At 40.1% G+C, this 23,441-nt stretch overlaps 1 protein-coding gene across 5 annotated transcripts in view; it reads right to left on the bottom strand.

Annotated features, from left to right (window-relative positions):
- plppr2a (phospholipid phosphatase related 2a) overlaps positions 1–23,441 on the bottom strand; it is a 67,882-nt gene that overhangs the window by 16,354 nt on the left and 28,087 nt on the right. For 3 of the 5 annotated variants that reach the window (XM_075453325.1, XM_075453328.1, XM_075453326.1), the window contains exon 3: positions 12,465–12,653. In XM_075453325.1, coding sequence (XP_075309440.1) covers positions 12,465–12,653 — 189 coding nt within the window. Of the gene's footprint in view, positions 1–12,464; positions 12,991–23,441 lie in introns of those variants that run through there. The other 2 variants (XM_075453327.1, XM_075453329.1) reach the window with 1 other exon arrangement.

Raw genomic sequence — 23,441 nt, 5'->3', positions numbered from 1 at the left:
TATCCCATGTGGGGTCCACATACACATGTTGGCTGGGACATAGACATGTTTGTTCGGTAGGCCAAAATATGGAAAGCTAGAAACATACATACAAACATATAAAGATAAAAGTGTTGTAAAGTCAAAATGCTACACATCCTGCCATCAAGGGGTCGGGAATTCTGATGAGCCATTCAAAAATAACAGATTACATTACCACATCGTCACTCCTTAAAGGCATTTATGTTGTACTGTTTGATCTAAACCATCAAAAGGAACAACCTTTGATTTTTTATTAGAATTGGTATTATTATTGTTGTTCCTAATATACAATCATTGTAAATATTAATAATTTTTTGAGCTACTTGACTAATTTGAATTTCTCCCATTGGGGGATGAATAAAGTATTTTTCTTTTCTATTCTATTTTTTTCTATATATCTGACCGTAGTGGAGCATTTGCACCCGTTATCCAAAAAGTTATTAAATGTTTTTTCTTTTCCTTTTTCATATTTTAAATCTCCACCAGTCACTGTTCTCTAGCCCTTTTCATCTATTATTTGATATTTTCTTTTGTTTCTTTTTCTTTTCCTCCATGCATTTTTTTTAGTTCTTTTTTTGACTGTAAAGCACTTTGGTGCGGCTCTGCCACTTGTAAATGTGCCATAAAAATAAACATTTACTTACTTACTTACTTACTAAAAAGTTCTTGTTGATATATCTGCAGTTCTTTGTGTACTTTAAGTGTGTGTATGAATAAGCGTCTCTTACAAGGTGCAATATCTCTGCCCTGTAGAATTATTCAAACATATTTTAGTAAAGTCCGTACAGTACGAGTCATCCATCCATCTATTTTCTATACCCACTTAATCCAATTCAGGGTAGTGGGGGGACCAGAGTCTATCCCAGCTGTTTGTGAGGGGGGGCGTACACCCTGAACAGGTCTCAAGTCCAACAATATGATTCACAAATTAAGTTAAGAACAAATGAACAATGAACTGAACAATGTGATTATTCTGGTTGCATTTGCAATGCAGATAGGAAGACTGAAGCGTGTAAAGGCCAGTCAGCAGACAATATTGCTCTCTTGCAAATTGGCTCAATAAATCATGGGCTTCACTGTCGCTCCAGTCTTCTGAGTTTTGTTCAGTTTTTTGGAGGCAAACGCTAAGAACAGTGACAGTTTCAACAAAGTTTATAAGTCATTTTACTAATGGAAGGTTTCAGTGTCGTCCCAGTAGTTTAACCAATCAATATGTCATCTGGACCAGTTACGGCACACCTGAGTAACATATGGTTCCTATATAAGGTTCCTGAGGTCCAAAAGCACTTAATACATTTGACAGTTCTTGTTTGACTTCATTCTTTAGTTTGATATGAAAGTCTGGCACTCGTTCTTTGGAGGAATATAATCTAGTAGGATTCTTTTACCACAGCTCTATCATATATATCAAGTCACCAAAACATCACTCACAGCCACACTGTGAAATTATAAATCTTTATCAATAATTGCACAATTTGTGGCCACAGTTTCCTAATTTGAGACCTTGCCCAAAACCCCAGGTCTGTTCCACTGGGAGTTGATTATTTGATCATATTTTACAACAGATGTGCACCAACACAAGTGCTGCATTTTGACATTTTAACAAGTAATCGTGATCTCCTCCAATATTTTTTAGTAGTAGTTTTAGCGTAATCCTACTAAGAAACATCAGTGATCAGATTCAGAGCTCCCTTGTGAGATCATCTCTGGTTTCTCAACCGTCTTATGCAGTGAATAATTGTATGTAAATGGGAAACGTCAAAAAGCTAATTATTTAGCAGAAAATCTTGGTCGTGGGATAATCAGCACATCTAGTTAAAGCATGATGAGACCGACTGCAGACCCACTTTGATAAAGCACAGCACTACAGCCATAAGACCTAATGCTTCTGACAACATTGGGAAACCTATTCATGTGTAAAGTACAAAGAGACGCCTTATTGTCACTGACGTCCCATTATGTGACATCATCCTACAGCGACCTCAAAGTCTGCAGTGCAGAATATATGTAAGATTTGGGCTAATGGATGATACGAAGGGCAGTGCACCAGTCTGAGAACATCAGGATCATCACCCCCTTGTACTCGTGTGGAGCTCTCACCAGGTTTCTGACTGTGTGGAATGAGTGCTAACAGGAGACTGTTAGAAAATCAGAGTGGTTACAAGACAGGAAACGTGTGATATGAGAGAGACAAAGCAGTTGGATAAGAATGATACAACATGATGGAGAAAGAGAAGAAAAGACAGAAATAGGGGCATTTCACACAAACAGTGTTGCATGTATACACTTTGTTACATTGAGCAAAGTGAGATTGCACATCGTAACCACTGTTAGCCTGCTGAAAAGCTTGTCACACTGTTTTCTATTCAAGCTTGTTTGGGCCAAAAAAATCTTCATTATTGAGTAACTATTACTATTCTCTCTCATTCCACTTTTCTCTTTCACTCTTTTTTTCCATACAAGAGGGAGGGTAGGCTATATACCCTTTGTCATTCCCCTTCTATTTTTAACAGGTTCAATTTCATGCCCTGTTTTCCCCGTTTTGTTATAACCCTTAGAGTATGCATCAATGAGATGTTATTATTCTGGTTTTATCTCTCTCCCGCAGTGTTTGTCCTTGGACATTGTGAGCTCGCAGTGAGCAGTTCTGTGATCCTTTGGCCACAGACTAGGGGTTAGTCGCTTACTACTAACCACAGGCTCAGCTGCCACACCTCATATCAGACAATGTTGTTTGAACAGCAGGAGCTCCCTGGAAAACAATCTTCTTTGTTTGGTGAAAAGGGAATTATTCCTGCTTGAAGGTCTGTGTGGACCTGTTGAGCCTCCTTCAAACTAATCCATCAGATTATCATGAAATTTAACTATGTCCTTAATCCTGTTTTTGATTGTTTAGTAGTTTAGAGCAGGGGTCTTCAACGTTTTTCAGGCCAGGGACCCCCAAACTGATGGAGAGTTGGAGCAGGGACCCCCCTACTATTTATATGGCATACAATTGTGTTTTATATTTAACGGGGCCTAGTGCCGTGTATAAATATAGCTACTCTGTTATTGTACATTCAATACTAAGCTATTCAAATAATACACAGGTTAATATATTCATGTTTTTATTTTAAACATGTGCAAGGTACAGGGTGGCCGTGCCACTGCCATTTATAAACAAACATCTTGCATACAACACTGAGCTATTCAAATAATCCACAGATTTTAACTTTAAACATGCATGTAGATGGGACAATGAATCCTCAAACCATCTGTGGATGGCACACGTTTGCACACAATTTGTGAGAAAAAACTGTTTGGAAAAAAATGTTAAAAATCGTCTAATCAACCAAAGATTTCGCAACCCCCCTGCAGTACCTCCGCGGACCCCCTGGGGGTCGCGGACCCCCTGTTGAAGACCTCTGGTTTAGAGTCTTATATTTCTGAATAGGTTTCACATTGCTTCCACAATAGTTGATGTTAAAATGGATGTCATTCAGTAGTCTAATTTGAACCATTTTGAAGCGGTGTACTTTAAACCAAGTAATTTCCCATGGTGTGTGTTAACACAATGCCAAAGAGGAAATAAATCAGCAATGATCTTCGAGAAGCAGGTGTTTCTACACACCAATCTGGGAAGGGTTATAAGGCCATTTCCAAATAATTTGGAGTCCATCATTCTACAGTGAGAGAGATTATTCCCCAGGGGAAAACATTTAAGACAGTGGACGTCCCAACAAGTTCCATCTTCCATCCACCATAAGGCTTCTGGAACAATGTTCTTTGGACAGATGAAACCAAAGTAGAGATGTTTGGTCACAATGCACAGCAGCACATTTGGTGAAAAACCAAACACAGCATATCAGCACAAACACCTCACACCAACTGTCAAGCACGGTGGTGGAGGGCTGATGATTTGGGCTTGTTTTTTGCAGCCACAGGAGCTGGACACCTTGCAGTCAGTGAGTCCATCATGAACTCCTCTGTATACCAAAGTATTCTAGAGTCAAATACGAGGCCATCTATAAACTACATATCGTCTGAAATTGGGTCATACAACAGGACAATGATCCCAAACACAGCAGCAAATCTACATTTACAATAGTTGAAGTTAAAATGGATGTCATTCAGTAGTCTAATTTGAACCATTTTGAAGCGGTGTACTTTAAACCAAGTAATTTCCTAAGCCTAACTAAGTAGTTTTAAAGCCTAAATAACAAGTGAAGATAAAGCAGAAAACACAGGAGAGAACATAACAGTCTCAAACTGGTCTCGATCAAAGTCTAAAAGCTAATGATTCTCCAACCCTCTTATGAAGACTTCCATCTGTCATCCATTCATCAGTTAACACTCAACAATGAAGTCCATTCATCAGTTAACACTCAACAATGAAGTATAAGCACTTGCTGTTCACATCTAATATAGCTGAAGGAAGTACATCAGGATGTTTCTCAATGATGCCAAGGAGTCAAATATCCTGGAATATAATATTGCAAAAAACTATACAGTACATTATTGTCCCATTTCAGTACTTGCCAACCTCAAAAACTAAAATCTCTCTTTAATCCGAGGGGAATGTGAGACCCATGCAGCATCAGATGCCTGTATGCTTTGGAAAACCCTGAAGACCAAAGACTGCCCACCTCATAGGCCTACCATCTATGATGGACTGGGCAATCGGGATTTTCACAGAAATCCTTTTTGCCATTCATCTTTGATCATTTCCTGCAGAGTACTCGGGTGAGTAAAATGCGCACAGGTGCACACAAAAAAAACCCCCTCAGATTTAGTCTGGTGTTCCCATGTAAGAATAGAGGATAGTGAGTCCCTGGTGAGTCCCTGTTGTGGATGCAGATAGGGTACTGGTGTTTGCTGGAGTCCTCTGAGGAATCGAGAGAAGCATGGCAGTCCACCAGCCATGCAGCACCCCCTGAGGTATGTCTCATCTCTGCCTGAGTGAAAAATGGATCAAAGCTCAGAGGCAGAAATGACAACACTCCTTAGTCTAATCTGGCTTCACAGGAATGGGTGACCTCTGCTGAAACCGCTGGATAGGCAGCAGGAAGGTAAAAACGCTTATCTCTCTGGCTCTGCTCATTGCACAGCTGATGCAATAACCCCCCTGAAGCGCAACTGTCGACGTGACTACAGAGAAAGTGAGAGGGAGAAACTGGTTATGGTAACAGAACAAAAGAAAAGGTGACAGCCACAACACAGAGACTGTTGATGATGCGAACATCAAAACGGTAGCCTGGATTATCATCATGAGCGGTTAGATGAGAGCTGATAGAGTACCACAAGCAGATTGGAGACCACAAGCAGATTGGAGACCATACAGACTATGGTGATTTTTTTCTTCCGTATGGATATCAGCACCCCAGATCTTTAGAGTGCAGTGGATAAAAAAAACCCAACATGAATCTTTTCTTTCCATAAATAGAACTTCCTCCTTAATATCTCCTTTAACATCTCAACTCTGCCATGCATTCACATCCCCCTCTCCATGCTTCTCTAGTACTCTCCTCTTTTCCTGTCTCCTGCTGTTCCAAACTGAGAAACAGAAGCGCAGGATTCTAAACCCAGAAAGTCCTCACCCGAGCACATATGCTCCCATGGATAACAGTGTCACACAACAATCAGTGCCACCCCTCTCCCACTATGAAGCCCACTTTGCCATCTGTCTCATTAACCTGGGAGAGCAGAATACATCCCTTAATCGTGGGTCTGTGTTTGAAAACAAAAAGGAGGAGGAAGATGGACCACAAGGAAGACCAAAAGGAAAAAGCTTTGACTTGAATGCATAGATCTTGTTTGTGTAAATGTGCATGAATGTGAGTGTTTTCCCTCTGGGCTTGGTGTGCGGTCATAGTTCATTCAGCTGAGGTACAGCGCAGTTAAATGTCATACCACTGCTATTATAGCTGAGGGGAGAGGACTTTTGCAGGATAACGTTATCATGTGTGAGAATTGTACGATTAATTTAAAATATGCTGAAGGCTTCATGTGGATGACAACGGTTAACCCTAATTTGAGCATAAGTGACAAATGGTCATGGCTCATCATGGAGTTGCCGTTAATCATCCAAGGATAGTAAAAAAAAAAAAAAGAAAAAGGGAAAAAGCCATGTCTCAGACTTCAGTTGGCGTGTTAAATGTTAAAGTTCATTGCGGCACAATTAGACAAAGACTGAGAAAGTATGGCTGGTTTAGAAGGGTTTTGGCAGTTTGCTGGTCTGGTGTGTGTTAACACAGTACCAAAGAGGAAATAAATCAGCAATGATCATCGAGAAGTAGTTGTTTCTACACACCACTCTGGGAAGGGTTATAAGGCCATTTCCAAATAATTTGGAGTCCATCATTCTACAGTGAGAGAGATTATTCACCAGTGGAAAACATTTAAGACAGTGGACGTCCCAACAAGTTCCATCTTCCATCCACCATAAGGCTTCTGGAACAATGTTCTTTGGACAGATGAAACCAAAGTAGAGATGTTTGGTCACAATGCACAGCAGCACATTTGGTGAAAAACCAAACACAGCATATCAGCACAAACACCTCATACCAACTGTCAAGCACAGTGGTGGAGGGCTGATGATTTGGGCTTGTTTTGCAGCCACAGGACCTGGACACCTTGCAGTCAGTGAGTCCATCATGAACTCCTCTGTATACCAAAGTATTCTAGAGTCAAATATGAGGCCATCTATAAACTACATCTCGTCTGAAATTGGGTCATACAACAGGACAATGATCCCGAACACAGCAGCAAATCTACAACAGAATGTCTGAGAAAGAAAAGACTCAAGGAAAATCCTTCAAAATGTGACGCGCTACCTAAATTTAACTGGATGACTCAAATATCAGAACAAAGCATAGATGAAAGGTGACACTTTTCCTCTTTTTAAGTGAAGTATTCATCTCAGCCTTTCATCTTGGCATGACTGCAGTCAAATGAAAGACGTTTTCTCTTTCTTGTGCAAGGTTAAGAACAGAGAGTCGGAGCAAAAGAACGATATTTTGATGTACATCATTAGCACTTTGGCAAAGCTGTAAAGCAAACAGGGTGAGAAGAGCCACAAGTTCACAGTATACACGTGTTAATTAACAAAGTGGATCATCATACGTGTGCGGGGATAATTTTGCAGAATATGGTGGGAAATATGGAGGGGAAAAAAACAAACATGTCTAAATAAAGAAGCAGTCCAAGACTAAGCACTGAGGAGCCTGAATTGCAAAGCGAGGAAAGGAACAGTAATGAATATAACATGAAGGTAAAAAGGCCAACGTGGATGTGATGACGTGGGGAGTAAAGGAATGGAAAAAAGAGCGGCGCAAGAAGACAAAGAAATGTTTTCTTTTTAAGGATTTACAGACAGTTTGCACAAAAACATCTGTGATGGACCTTTGCCAGATTAAGTAATTCATCCCAGGTTTAACTGGCCTACAAGCTTCATGAGGCAAACATTCCAGATGACCTTAAAATAAAGCAAACTAAAGTACGCGTTTGAGTGGAAAATCATGAATGACATTGCAGATACTGCAGTTGCCAAAGGATGAAACTGGACAGTATTCCAGCAGAATTGATCTATCTATCTACAATGTCAAGATTAATATTTCCTCTGGTGTCTTTGCATCCAGGTTACTCCAAGTTTCTGACAGCAGATTCAATCTGAGCAAAAAGGGTGCTGTCTACTGAGGGGTTCCGCCAAAATAAGTCAAATCAATTTTGGCAGGTGTTCAAAATTAAGAGGTTGAAGTCATTAGGCGTCCAATTTCAAAACGACCAACAGAATGAGATGAGAGGTGTAACTAAACAAAAGCAGTCATCTCTTCTATTAATCTCGTTTTCTCTCCCCTTCTATCGTGGTTCCACTGTCAGCAGACGAACAAATAAGCTACAACCCCAAGACAAAGTATTTATAAAGTATTCACAATAGAACATGAAAAATGTGTCAAAGGTTAAAAGTGAAACATTTTACCATTTTTTTTATGAAAACTATTAACTCGGAGCAATATTTACCACTGAGTAGTATCTCCTCCTCTTTAACAAGTCTGTAAAAGATCTAGGAACTGAGAAGACCAGATGTTGGACCTTTTGTAGAGGAAAGGGCCTGAAGATCATTGGTATCCAGTATTGATTTGTGTCCCTTGCGCCCAAAGAATCTTTCAGTGGTATTATGTACTGAAGATGATGGAATATTAAAAGACTTTTATTTCCTCACAATATGTAGATGCCTTTTTTGTAGATGTAGATGACTGTTTAACCCATGTCCATATTTACCTCTGAGGGACTCTACCTCTCTAAAGTGCTCTTTTTATACCTAAATATGTCACTGACCTGTTGTCAATGAACCTAACTAGTTGCAACATGTTCCTCCAGCTTATTCTTTTTAGTACCACCTACTTTTCCAGTCTTTTGTTACCCCGTCACAACGTTTTAGAAAAATGCCGCCGCCATCAAATTCCAGATGGCTAATATTCTTGATTAAACTGTAAGAAGTCTCACTTTCAACATTTAATATGCTTTCTATGTTATATTGTGAAATTTTTCAAATACGAGCTGTAAATAGGCTAATAAAGAAGGCTTTTCATTGGCGTTGTTTTCTACTTCATGTGAATTCTGTTAAATTTAGGAGTTTGTATAAAAGTTGGTATTGGTGTCCACATACCACACAAAATAGTTTATGGTTTAGAGGAAATTAATACAGTTCTTTTGATATAGGTTTTGAAGGCTATATTAATTTATTTTCTGAACAATGACTAATTTCATTTGGTCGTTTTTTCATCTTGCTCAGAGATGTTAGTGAAATGAAATCCAGTTCACGCCTTCTGATTTTGCAATGCAGTAAAAGGGATGTGTCGAGATAAAAAAGGAATATCTGTAAGTGCATGGCATAGCTTGCAGCTGTATTATCAAAACAAAGGGAAAAACCAATAAACGACTCTAAAGCATTGTCATCTAAAATTCTGTAAAAAACGAAACGTGCCACCCAGACAACATGTTTTTATAGTTAATTCAAATGTTAAGATCAGCAGATTTTCCAAACATTACTTGATTTAAGTTTGAAGACTCGCAAAAGCTCAGTGTCATTAGTGATCTAATGTGTCAGTTCAAAGTGTGCTTTTCATGCTTACATCTTCTTTTTAAGAAAATCGATAGTTATTGACTGCATCGATTTTTTTTATTGATAGCCTAAATGACACTGTGTAGTGTTATTTGTCAATGCTAGTTTTTGATTTCACTTGGCACCAGTGATGAGGTTCTCCTATGGCTCCAGGTGGGCTTTGCCTGGCACTGTGTTACATGCATTTCTCACAATGATGCATTCAGATAGCATAATTCTGTCATACAGGCATTACTTACTTTAGTGTAGGTGTATCACTTTTGAAAACTGTTAAAATAAAAAGAATGAATGCTTCTCTCTGTTTTTCTGCTCCAACATTTTAGACCAACAGTGACTGACTATTGTATAAGGCGTCGGTTTCCCTATTCGTATTGTAAATGCCAATGATCAAATACAAATCTAATCTACAATTAGTCATTACATTAGAAATATTACAATTACAATGTTGTTTTAGTGTCTTGCTTTGTCTTGATGCTAAAATTGTCCAAATACAAAGGTGCACGATATATAATCATGTTGCTGAGCAGTAAATATGCTCGGATACATCTCAACCTCCTCGCTAAACCCATACAAAAGGTCACTGGCCTTTTTTTTTTTTGTGTAGCCTTTTGCGCAGCCAGAAACAGGGCACAGCTTTGCAGTGAACAAAAGAGTGAACCATCTGCAACACATTTGCACCAGACTAGCACTCTCACGGGGAGTGAAAACTGTGATTTACTTACACACACACCTTGTCCTCTGTCGGCACAGGTTAGGGGAGACTAACTACTGTATGTAAAGAGCTCTGACCTAGTTCAACATCCAAAGTCATTTAGCCACTGTTTGGGCAGATTTAAAGGTCTGTTCGTCTTGGGTTAGTGGTTGTAGTTTAGTGCTGTCAAGTTTAACTGGAGGCCAATGTTAAAGAGTAATAAACTGACGGTGCACAGATCTGTGGCTAATATATTGAAGTATCAAGAAGGTGCGGATCCTTTATTTCACTTTATATTAAGTGGAACATTAACTGCATTAATACTCATTTGTACTAACATGAAGTGGAGTCATAAATCGACCAAACACATGGTGTGTATATAGGCAGGTTTCTGTGCAACTATAAACTTAATAAGTCCCAAAGGCCCTAAACTTTCTGCCGTGCTCGCTTCGTTTTTCAGTGTGCTGACCTCTTGTCATAAGAGTCATCTCAACACAGAGAAGATAAATATCAGGATCTGCACACATCATAGATTGTTTTTTTCTCAACTAATGCGCATCAGCCTATGGTTTTACCCAGAAATATGACAGCTAGATTAGTTTGGGACTTTGGCTTGAACTGATTACATCGTCAGTTTGACGTTTATATTTATAAACCTTCTCAATTTTGCCATTCTCTACATTGTAAAAATATATAAATGAATATGCTGAGAAACTGAGATCTCACTTCCATTTTCACTTAAACAAAGAAATGGGAACTTTCGTCACTTTTGTCACTTCTTATCCTACTTATATGAATGTTATATTGTTCCCGAATCAAATTGGTGTTGGTTAAAAGACGGGCAGCAGCATTCTGCACAAGTTGAAGGCGACTGAGAGAAGACTGGGAGACGCCAACATAAAGTGCATTGCAATAGTCTAACCTTGGACTTATTAGGGCTTTCTCAAGGTCATGACGACTTAAAAACATTTTAACTTTGACCAGGAGACGCAACTGGAAAAACTAGTCCTGACGACATTGTCAATTTGTTTGTCCAACCTCAGATGACTGTCAAAGGTCACTCCCAGATTTCTGACAGTTGAACTAAGCTATGAAGACAAGGTGCCAAAGCCAGCCGTCACAGCATCCCCAAACACAATGTATTCAGTATGTCATCATTTAAATGAAGAAAATTTTGGGCCAACCACTGCTTAATATCAGCAATACAATTAAACAAAGAAATTTTAGACATGTTTTGACATGTTTTCAAGCTGGTCAAAAAGTCCATTGTCATTGAGTCAGATGTCTTCTTGCCCCTCAGTGGGCGTAACCCAAGTACAGTCACATGTCTGATGACGACACATGTGTTCTATCTATTGGTCTCTGAAGAGTGTCTTGAACTTAAGTGTCAGGTTGTAGCGTCCTGTCACTTTCTACTCTGCCTCCTCTCAGTCACCGAGCAGTTGTCTGTCTCTCCTCAACCAACTCGGCGCCTGCTTTGGCTCTGGGCCAGTTCAACTCCAAGTTCCACTCCAAGGTCACATCGGGACTTTGAAAAGAGTTTTTTTTTCTCTTTACAGGCACGCATATGTGAAATCCATGCTGAAAAGTTCTCACTGGCTACAAGATTTCCAGTCACGAAAGTGAAAACGACCAATATGAGCAGAAAAGTGAGCCTGGTTATTAAGGCATTGTTAAACTTTATCACCTAACATAAATTCCCTGAGTCCATTAAACTGCAGCTTATGAATATTATTTAGTCTCCTCTGGGTGTAAACCAATGGAGATGCTTCATTAAACTGCACCCAGGTACCACATTGCAGCCTTTCTCAGTGCTGCACACAAACATCGCCTGTGTTTGTTCTGTGATCCAGTTGCAAGGTATCCTTGTCTTCGCAGTAAGAGCAGGCTGTGGGCTTTGTCGGAGCATGTAATAGGTTTTTTGTCTGCTTTCCAGTGAATGTGTCGGTTGCTTCTGTTTGGGGTGTTCTGTGTTGTTTGTAGCATGCCGGAGGATGTAAGCAGGTCAGGCTTGTGTCTGTGCTGAGAGCCAGGTGATCTGCATTTCAGGCTTCCATCTCACTGGAGGCTCAATAACTAACTGCCAACACACACATGCACACACACACATATGCACATATATACAATGGACATTAAGAAAAAAAAACGCACGTGCATTTTTTTGAAGTGGTTTCCGTTTTTTCTTCTTCTCATCTGTCATCTAAGGTTTTTCCCTCCAGGCAGGATCTGTTCTGTGTCACTATCATTCTGCCTCGACTCCAACTCACGCATTCTTTCTCTATTGTTAGTTTCTCTTAGTTGTTTTAGAGTGACCTGTTCTGCCTATTCCATGTACATCTCTGTGTGGTTTGAGTTGACTCTTGTCTCAGTTTCTTCCCTCTCCACACACTTGCAGACACACACACACACACACACACACACACGCCTGTGAAGGATACATGCAGCTTGCCAATCTGCTCACAATGTCAATGATGACACACACTCACACACACACCAGAAATGATTCATTGCAAGACTGTAAAGAGTTTTACCACTTTAACTTTGACAACTTCTTATTATCTTTTAAAGAACTTTGCCTTTTTAGCATACAGAAGATTGATGCCTCAACCTTTCTGTCCACATTTATTAGATAATAAGTACATCTCTTACCGTGAGGGTAGGGATGGCTGTGACGAGCGAGTAGATCAGAACTGGGGGGATCTTGCTGGTGTCGTCCGGACCGGGGTAGGGCTTGGAGAAGGTCTTGTCGTAGCAGAAGAAGCCCTGGATGTGCACAGGGAAGGTGTCCGTGTACTCAAAGTAGTAAGCCAGCAGCACCGTCCCAGCCATGATCACCAGCTGGAAATAGAACATTATCCCACCGTTAGGAAGCGAGAGGACGAGGGGTGAAGTAGAGGAGGTGGAGGCGGAGGAGGATCAGGAGAGGAAGAGGGGAGAGTCAAGTCCCTGTTCCTCTCAGTGACAGGGAGATGCATAAGGAAACACGGACCCAGAGAGAGGCAGAGCGAGAGGTTCAGTGTTTGGATCCGAGACGGAGAAAGAGAGAAAGGAGGAGGAGGCTTTTTTCCCTCAAGGGAGAAAAAAATGACGGAAAGCAGAATAAAACGGGGGTTTGCAGCAGCAAAAGCAGAAGAAACAGAGAACTGCAAAGAGAGTACACGATGAAATAAGAGAGCAATGGAGGGAGAAGAGCAGTACGGATGGGAGGGAGAGGAGGGGTGAAGAGGCTTTATGCTGCTGGCATGCATGAAATCTACTACAGTTGAGCTGTGGGTGTAATTGTAGATAATGCGTGTGTCTGTGTGCGCAGAATACGGTGAAATCTGTGGCAAAAGCATGTGCACCGGGGAGTGAAGTGTATGTTGCAAACACGTGGTTCTGACCATCAGTCTCTGCTAAAATGTTCCCCAAAATACTCCGACCAACTTCTACAAAGTGCTTCTGGTCAATGCATGCCTGCAAATACATGTCAGGAAATGAGTTCTTTACTTTTATAGTGTTTAAATCGCATCATATATCAGTAATTATAAGAAAAAAATACAGATCTTTACATTTGCTGATATCACCCACTGATTCAGTCTTGAACTGAGAAATTAGGTGCAGATTGTAAACAAAGAAAAGCTTTTGCATTTGGTTATTTGAAATGGATTTTCCGTTGGCGTTTGCTGTCCTTTTAACTAGCCGTCTGCTTGACTGAAAACAGAGTCAGAAAGGCTCCGTACGTTAAGGTTAATATTACGAAAAGTCTCCATGAAGCAAAGCCATTTTGTTGCCAAAACCTAACTTAGTAGTTTTGGTGCCGAAATCTAACCAAATTGCAACAGAAAATAAAAAACCCAAGTCAAACAAAGAGGTTTTTGCCTTTTTGTAAAGACATGTCACGAGCAAAAGCCGCAATCAAGCCCATGGCAAGAGATTTCCGTTTAGAGGCCGCTATTTACTAGCCTGGCGACGCCATCCTACGCCCAGGCTAGCAATTTACATGAGGACAGCTACATTTAACATGTGCTCTGAGAAACATATGATGTGAGAAAAATAATATGGCATATACAAATTTTGTTTACGCCACAGCTTAATGAGAGAGTCAGTGAAGTAGAGAAAATGACATGTTTTATTCTGAGGTGTTAGTTCTGTAATGTCAAACAAAACAAAAACGGCCGAACGGAAAAGTTAACAGAAGCCACCAGCTCCTTTCTGTTACAAGTGAAGGAACCTGTGGAGGTTAAAAAAAGAAAAAAGGCTGGATTATAAATGAAAGAAAATGCGGTTTTATCTCACACAAAGACGGCATCAAAGCCACAGGCAGGGGCCGGCAACTTGTGCTCAAACAAAAAGCCTGAACAATATACAGTCCGATGTGGAGATGATCAGTAGGAAGACACTGATGGATCACGGCATTTTTTGTTTTAAGAAGCTTCCACAAGGAGCTAATCTTATTAGCAAGATTTTTCACAGCCATTATGCTCAACCATTATGCGTCGCTGCCCTACATATGAGTTAGAGCGCATCAGAAACATTTCACGATACAAAACCAAATCACTATCAAACTGATCAAGCTCTGTGAAACTTTCCTTTTTTGGTCTACATCATCACTCCCTTTTTTCCATTTGCTCGTCATATCAGGGCTAAATTTCTCTAAAAACATGGTCCGAACGATGCGTGAGGCGTGCACATTCTCACAACTCAGTATATTTCATAAATACCTTGTGTGCAGAAAAGGGTGTTTCTGTGGTTACGTACTGTTTACGCATCTGGCCCCTGCTCTTCGGCTGCTATATCCGTTTGCTGTGCACATGATAACATATGTAATATCTAAAAGTTCTTAAAATGCATGTATGTTATGTCATTATTGCAGCTTTAATGCCAAGGTCTAATTAAACATTTGCAAACCACTTCTACCTCATGGAAAATGGAAGAGTCACGTCGTCTTAAATGAAATAAACAGCACTCTGACAGCTGATGTGACTGCAGCCACACCTGTACTCCCGACACTCACACATATACAGACACAGCAGTCACTAAAATAAATAACAATAAGAAAACTATATAGGTGTGATACCAAAAATGATTAGCAACACACTTTTTTTTTTCCTTCTGTTTTCTTATTTGTATCAAACCCTCCTTCGTCTGCGCCTCTCCTCAGAGAGGTGTGCTTTGGAATCTGTGGTTGTCATGGTGAAGAGATGACTGAGGTTTACATTACTCAGTATTTTTAGCATTTCATCAAAAATATGTTCATACACACCAGTCTTGCAGGGGGGGGGGGGGGGGAGTCTTGATATTTCTGGACACTTTCTGGTCAGAACTTTTAATAGAGATGTGTCCTTTTGTTTCTGTTAATTTGTGAATTTTTTGTGTGTGTTGGAGGTGGTGGGTTGTGTACGCCTTATAAAAGCTCTGGTGGTCTGCTTTGGATGAGAAGAGGAGTTTTCTTTGTGTGACTCATGAAGCCTTTCCTTGTTTTCCTGTTTGATAGAGCGGTGCTCCTCTCCTGCATTTATCCAGCATATTGTGACTGGCTCTGACTCACTCTTAACTGATGAAACGCTACTAATTAATATGTATAGTTAAGCAGGCCTCCCACTGATCTGACAAGGACAAGACTTCAGGGATGTGTCTCCTGCTCAGCTCTTGCATGCTCGCATTTGTTGAGTTTTGACCTGAAAACCTGCGTGTTCTTTTTCAGTTTCATCCTCTCATTTGTTGTTTTTTCACTTCTGTTAAAAGCAACAATAACTAGAACGGAATCAAGCATGATTATGCTATGAAATTATGTGGATTTTGCATCTTGAGGATTGAAAGAAAGGTGACTTATTTAAATCAGACCCAACTTAAGCAAATTTTTCCACACCCACTAATGCTCATTGTCCAGATCAGCCAGTTGTTTGCTGTGTTGTTAACCTTGACTTGGGTGACAGCAGCTTATTCACACCCTGGCAACTCGCCACCCCGCCCTCCCCTTAGCATACCGTCACACTCTTCTATTTTCTCCGCTGTGCTTTTCTCTTTCGAATTTGTCTGTTTTGACTGCATTTAAAAAATAACACCCACTGACAAAGCACCAAGCACACACTCTACTCTGACCTATTTTACAGCGGAGATGGAAGGGCAGATCAATGGAAAAAAAGAAAAGAAAAAGATATGATAAACTAAAAGCCATGGCTTGTCAAGATGAAAGGTCACAATAAGACAGTTTAAGTTTGGGGCTGTCGCAAAGAGACACAATGTGTAAAATCGAGGGAAGACTCGGTTGTGACTTCTTCTCTTCTCAAGCCTCTTGGGACGTCATCATCACTCCCTTGAAAATGTGATTCATGCCTGTCAGGTTATCAAGACGTCAGAGTGCTGCATCTCATTCCGTGCTGACATAAACCTGACTCAATTATTTTAGGTATCAGGCTGTTTTAAACAAGTTGGGGTTCCTGAACAAGTCATTAAATTAATTTTCCACCGACTCCTGTGAGGCAGTATGAAAAGTGCCTATCAGTAATAAGCAGGGAGCGTGTCTGCTCTTCATGTCTGATTTATTATGAATGAAAAGACACTGGGTGATAATTAAATCTACACATTTAAACCTGAGTTACGTTTAATTAGATGATTTAATTAAAGAAACATTCTGAAATTAAAATTGTTACAACTTTATTGCTCAACATTAACACATTAACACCAGTTAAATTCTAAAGGCTCATCCAGTCAGAATGTGATGAAATTTTGCATGACAGAGTCTATGAATTCAGTTAATTGTGTCCTCATAAGCTTCACGGAGGTATCCATCAGAGCTCCCGCAAACGCATGGCAACATGTTAGCATTTTGACTTGGGGCAGTATTAGAAATATACGGGCTGCTCTTTGTTGCAGTGGTGCTGTTGTTGGTTATTCAGCTTTGCTCTACTAAGGAAAATGAAAGAAGTCAAAGTGGACAAAGATCTGCTTTGTGATGCAGTGAAACTACATGTGTTCAGATCATGGCCCTCACTGTCAAATTATCCAAATATAGAGGTGCTGATGGGCTGCAGCACCCAGAGGTGGAAAGAGTACTGAAAAATTGTAATTAAGTAAAAGTATCTTTACTTTGCCTAAATTCTACTCAGAGTAAAAGTAAAATTACCCATCTCAAAATTTACTTGAGTAAAAGTACAAAATTACTTCATTTAAAATGTAATTTGAGTAAAAGTTACTTAATTACTTTCAGTTTCTTAATGCAAAAAAGGATGAGTCATGAATCAAATTCAGTACAAGTTGTTTTAATCGATTTCAAGGTGTATAAAAGAAGTAAGTTTGAAGTCGATGTTCTGAAAGCCGAAAGCTCCGTTTTGGCTGGCAGGCACATCTTGCACTGCATAATCACATTATTGCCTTTCGTGCGTTTGAAAACGAATAATTTTTCTAAATTTGGCCACGGGTTTTTCTGGCTTTCGTCTTCTTCAGAATGTGTATCCTCTTCGTCTTCGGACCTTTCCTCCTCCAAAGTCTCCACGTCTAGGTTAGCAACAGCCATCTTCCAAAGAGCAGGTAGCCTACTAGATCCACCACACCAGATTATTTAACAATGGAAAGGGCGCGCGCAAGGCAAGGCCACGCAATTGACTTTCAGTTCCGGGACAGCTGTTTAAATTTCCGCCTGCATTTAATTTTTCACCATCAATATTTGTTTTACTCAGTAACGTGAGGGGTTTCAAATGTAGCGAAGTAAAAGTACTTGGGTCAAAATGTACTCGAGTAAAAGTAAAAATTACACATTTCAAAAACTACTCAGAAAATTACAAATTACTCATAAAAAGTACTCAATTACGGTAATGTGAGTAAATGTAATTCGTTACTTTTCACCCCTGGCAGCACCCCATACTGGCAGTCATCTGTAACTACAGGACAAAACCTAAATCTGTAACCCCTGCTGGAAACATGTGGATGACCCATAAATTTGACCGGATGCAGAGTAATAGGGTCATAGTGGTAAAAAGGGGCTGGGACCTTTGAAGAGAAACTTGCAGAGAAAGTCTTTATCTTTATGATATATGTTTGTGAAAATAACTGGTGAGAGATCAGTGCCATTTTGGAAACATCCATGCACGGGAAAAAATGGGTATGGGGAAGAATGTGAGTTTTTTGTGCCCTGACTCATCTGGTGTGCCCCTTAGTGGAATCGTCCAAAAACAGGAGTCGTACACAGGCAAGTATTTGAACAATTACGCCCACGAAGGGGCAAGTTGCTTGCATTTTTAAAAAGTAAGTTTACTCCTGGCTGTAACCTTTATATTCTCCTACAGATGGACCCAATGCTTCTGGGTCCCCCCATCACTTATACTACTTTAATATGTCCTGATCTTTCTGTTTATGGTGAGGACACTGATTTCTGTGGCTGCCCTGTTATGGGACTTCCTCGTTCTGAGCACAAACAAATCTGAATCTCGTCCCAAGACAGAAAATAAGCATGACACTCATTTCCATTAACTGGAATTCAGGAATTCTATCAATTTTGTCATCCTGTGTTTTTTCTTTCGTGTCTGTACGTATTGGCTTAAATGTTTGCTGCCTGGAAGCAGAAACGACTTTTTGTCGAGTTTGTTTTTATTTTAACTTTTGTCATTTTGACCACATCAAAAAATATGGATGGAACCCAGCTATAGAGACCAATGATTAGAACTTTAAATATAGTTAAACTGAACATTATAGTTACTTAAGCGAATGTTGGAGTTGATAAAATGAAGTTGAACAAATGAAAACCAAATAACTTTACAAACAGTAAGCAGTGCCACTTTATGTTGATGACCCCAGGTCGCTAAGTTTAATAAAAAATTCAGGGTTTTCATGGGGAAATAATTAATGATTTGTTCAATCTTTCACTGAAGTTTTCTTACATAGCAACACATGACTCTTAAAACCTCACATCATACAAGCAAAGTCGTGAAAATTTACCTCAAGTTACACATTATCTTTTTATGAAAGGGCACCAGTATCAGCAGGCACTCACCCTTTGTGCACTGCCACATTCCCAAAGGTGTAACAGGATGAGCCGTTGCCCTTTTCTTTGACGAATATCCTGTTCAAACTGATATCTATAAGTATGACAATAGAAATGTCACAGCGTGTGTCTCTTTCAGCTGCTCCATGGTGCCTTGAAAGAGAAAAAGATCACTCAGAGACTCTGACTCACTCTTTTTCTGTACCATCCGCGGGGATTTTACCCTCCCGTAAAGCTCCCTTTGGTTTCACTCATTTCAATTATTTTTGTCCTTACCATCTACCACACAGACACACCTTTTTTATTTAAAACTTTGCTGAATATTTTATGACTGTACTCCTGAACTTCAACATCTGCTGCTGGACTGACAGATTGGCACTGACTGCCAAGAGGAAGCAAGGTTGACATCAACACGCCCGGGATCGCAGCGCGGATAGATGGAAAGCATCTTGGGAATAAGTCCAGGGAACAGCAACAGCCAACGGCACAATAAAGGCCTTACTGTGAGTGGGTACATGAACTATACATATATGTTCAGTATATGAACTCTACAAATACTTTACCAATACATTTAGAGAAGAATATACAAAAATACGAGTGTATGCTGATGACATTATGAGGACAGCAACAGACCTTTTTATTTTACTTTCTCACGAGCATTGCCATCACAGACTTCAGGGAAAGCAAAACAGCACAGCGCTCCTCTCTTTATTGGCAGATTCATCTTGATTCGCCACGAAGTATCTTTTAATTATTAAACAGAAGCAGAGCAAATGCAGTGTGACACGGTACCAAGCAGCTTTTCTTTCTGACGCACGAATATACTTTACAGAAAAGTGATTCCTGATAGCACCATATTCATGTTGCTCACTGAGCACACACAGGGAACGTTTGTCAGGCGAGTTCATTTCTGGTCAAGCCAGTAATGAGAATTTTAAAAACGTTGCTGACTGTGTCAACAGACTAGAGCGGCGTAAAATCCTTAACTGGTACAGCTTTTCTGATCAAATGCAAACCAGATAAGGGAGTTTTTTAGGTGTGTGTGTGTGTGTGTGTGTGTGTGGAACACAGACATGCATTAGTTTGAAACATATTCCCTTTATCTTGACTGTGTGAGGCAAAAAAGTTGTTTTTTTCTACATCTTTTGTATAAATCTTTGCTGGGATATTTGAACAGTCTCTTGGAAGTTCATGAAAACGTTTAAAAAAAACATCATTATTTTAAGCTAATGCCTTAAAGCAACCCTGTCAAAAATCCCCCAGCCAATGGAGCAACTGATATCCTGCTAATGTTACTGTCTCCTCATGGGTATGCTCGTTTTACCGAACAGCATTCCCACCAGACTGGTTCGCTAGTTCTTAAGATTAAGATCAGATTTTATCGTCATGCATACATGCATACACATGAAATTTGTCCTCCGCTTTTAAACCATCCAGGTTGGCACCTGTTGACACACACATACAAATGCAGAGGGTCACACATTCATAGAGACGGTGGGCAGCCAATCACAGCATGGGGATACGGTGACTTGCTCAAGGGAACCTCGGACGTGACAAGGAGGTGGACTGACACCCCTCCAGCTGGCAGTTTCACCAATCTATTCAAGTGGTGAGAGTGGGAATCGAACCGCCAGCCTTCGGGTTATTGGACGACCTACTCTAATGGAGAGCAGTTCGATGCCTGAGCTTGAAAACAAGGAAGGCTGCTCATAATCGGAAAAAAGTAGACTTTTGATAAAAGAATGCAATGTGGTGTTGGTGTCACGCACATGACTACCATCCAAAAGATAAAAATCAATCTCCCAGGGTGGTCTGTGGCGTAGTGGGTTGAGCAGGCGCCCCATGTATAACACGCTATAGTCCTCGCTGCAGCTGGCCCCGGTTTGAGTCCTGCATTGGACGGCCCTTTGCTGCATGTGGTTCCCCCTCTCTCTGCCTCCTGCTTCCTGTCACTCTCCACTGTCCTATCCAATAAAGGCGCAAAAAGCCCCCCCCAAAAAAAAAATACTTTAAAATCGATCTCCCGTACAGCCCAGTATTTTCTACACATGCTTTTATTTTGTGTCATTGTTTATTTTCACTCAAACCTTTTTGTTTGGTCGGGTTTAGGCATTGCAATCTATGTAGTTAATCTTAGGCAAATACCACGGTTTGCCTTTTGATTTGTGGTTTACCATCTTACCATGAGACTTAACTGGATATATTTGGCCAGTGGTGGACAGTAACGAAGTACATTTAGTTGAGTACTGTACTCAAGTACATTTTTGAGGTATCTGTACTTTACTTGAGTATTTTTTTTTTTTTTGAAACTTATGACTTTCTCTCCACTACATTTCAAAGACATATTGTACTTTCGACTACACTACATTTCTAGGAAGCTTGTCGTTACTCGTTCCTTTTAGGCTTGGTGCCGTTGCTGTTTTTCTTCCCTAAAACGCAATTGGCCACACCATAGTGGTGTAAAAAGATCTGAAGTCTCAGCTGTTTTCTGCCGAGACTACGCGACTGTTTTGTGAACTGAAGTTCTTCGTCAAAGCAGAGTTGTGGTTTGTTCGCAGTAATATTCTCTACAGTAAACTTCTACTCCATAGTGAATGTGTGGGGCGAAAAAAAAAAAAGGCTCTCCTGTTTTTTGGGTGGGGATGTTTTAAATAAATTTAATTGCCATCCTTATAATTTTTTATTGCATGTTTTTGATGAAGTTTTTACAGGTGGTACAGACTTTTAGTAGCAGAGTGGTACAAAAAGTCTACATGTCGGTACATCATCAGGTGGTTTCAGAGAGTTGCATGGTTCTGTAGAAGCACTCAGGAAACAATACAGCAAAGTACTGATATTAGAAAATGTACTTTGGAATACTCAAGTATTTTTAAAAGTAAGTACTTCACTACTTTACCTTGAGTTAAATTTTGACCGAGCAACTTTTACTTGTAGTTGAGTACAATTTGTCCAGGAGTGTCAATACTTTGACTCAAGTACTGGAGTTGAGTACTTTGTCCACCACTGTATTTGGCCACAATAATTATTAATCCTAAAGTCCAGAGGTGTAAATATTAACCGGAACCAATCAGAACATTAGATATTTGTTTACATTGACATGCAGATCAAATAAAATATAGCACAAACCCAGTCAATGGCCCAAATTAAATCCCATTGACAAAGGTTTTACTGCAGATTCAAACACAGAGTCAAAACAATATTTTTGGCCCAGAAAACTACATTTTATTTTGTTAAAGATACTACTTATTTTCATTCCAGACTATAGAAGACTATGTAACCAACCCTACGGCAAATGTTGGTCTTCTTCTGTCTTTCATAACTTATTCCGTGACATCACATTGACACTTATTCTCCCTTTGCTCACTCATCACTTTCAATGCCTGTGCCGCAACTTGTAAAGGGGATTTAAGTGAGCTGTCAGTAGCCTAAGAGCTGATGGAAGCTGTGGCAAAAGTCTCTTGGTGGACATCTAAAATGGATGGGTCATTTTAAAATGTTTGGTTGGTAAGCAGTAGCAGTGGCAATGCTTTCATTGACATATTTTTCTTCAGTCATATGGCGAAACGGGTGTGACATCGTGACCAGAAAAGTAGCCCATTCAATAAATAAAGAGGTAAAAAAAAATCACCATCCAGATTAGTTAAAAACAACGCCCGTGCAGTGATTTTGGCTACATTTACAGGTGCAATCGTGTCCCTTTGCGAAAGGTCATAAGTTTAGATTTTTTTGCACGCTGCATAAGAAAATGGATATGTGGGGCGAGAGTATGTGACAGGTGTATACTGTTGTCTCTCTCTCAGTGCATGAGACTTGAGACCCTTGTATGTATGAGGTTGATATCCAATCAGTGTACAATGCCACCTGCCGGTATCGATAAAGGAACTGATAAGCTTGGAGGCATAACTTTTTGATGCTTTTTGAGAAATTTAGGATCACTTATCAGTTCTCATTCTCATTAGAATGTTGCACATATGTTTAACTATAGTCACCAGAAAAATGATTCACTGCATTGTGTTTACCATGTGATGATGTATACTGTATCTCTTCTTTTGGCTCTTACATTGTAGTAGATGTTAAGATAGTCACACATAGTGTCCCTGTTTCAAATGCCACACCCTGAACGGATGTGGCAACCTATTTCCAAATGATCTCAGCTCTTCATTTCACACGAAGATCTCTTTCTCTTTATCTAAAAATGAGGAAATTCTACTTTGACTGTCAAACAAACTGTTGGAGCATCAATATAATTAACACAAGATTTAAGATTAGATTTATTGTCATGCATACAGTCATACACACAAAATTTGTCCTCCGCTTTTAACCCATCCAGGTTGGCACCTGTTGACACACACATGCACAGGGCCACACACTCATAGAGACAGATGCCATACATGGAGCGGTGGGCAGCCATTCACAGCGCCCGGGGAGCATGGGAGTTCGGTGCCTTGCTCAAGGGCCCCTCGGCCTGGAGGTGGACTGACACCGCTCCAGCTGTCAGTTTCACCAATCTTTTTTTTTTTTGAGTGGCTACAGTGGGAACCGAATCAGTAGTTTTTCATCATCCTTCACTATTAACACTTTTACTGGAAGCACACTGCCCTCTTCCTGCTTGTTGCTGTAAATCTACAAAAGAAGTTTGATACAAAATCCCCCCCAGTGGCACA

Source organism: Odontesthes bonariensis, chromosome 21, assembly GCF_027942865.1.
Source record: "Odontesthes bonariensis isolate fOdoBon6 chromosome 21, fOdoBon6.hap1, whole genome shotgun sequence".
In the NCBI taxonomy this organism is placed as follows: Eukaryota; Metazoa; Chordata; class Actinopteri; order Atheriniformes; family Atherinopsidae; genus Odontesthes; species Odontesthes bonariensis.
Note: the sequence above shows the minus strand (reverse complement) of the source record. Positions and strands in the feature narration are given on the sequence as shown.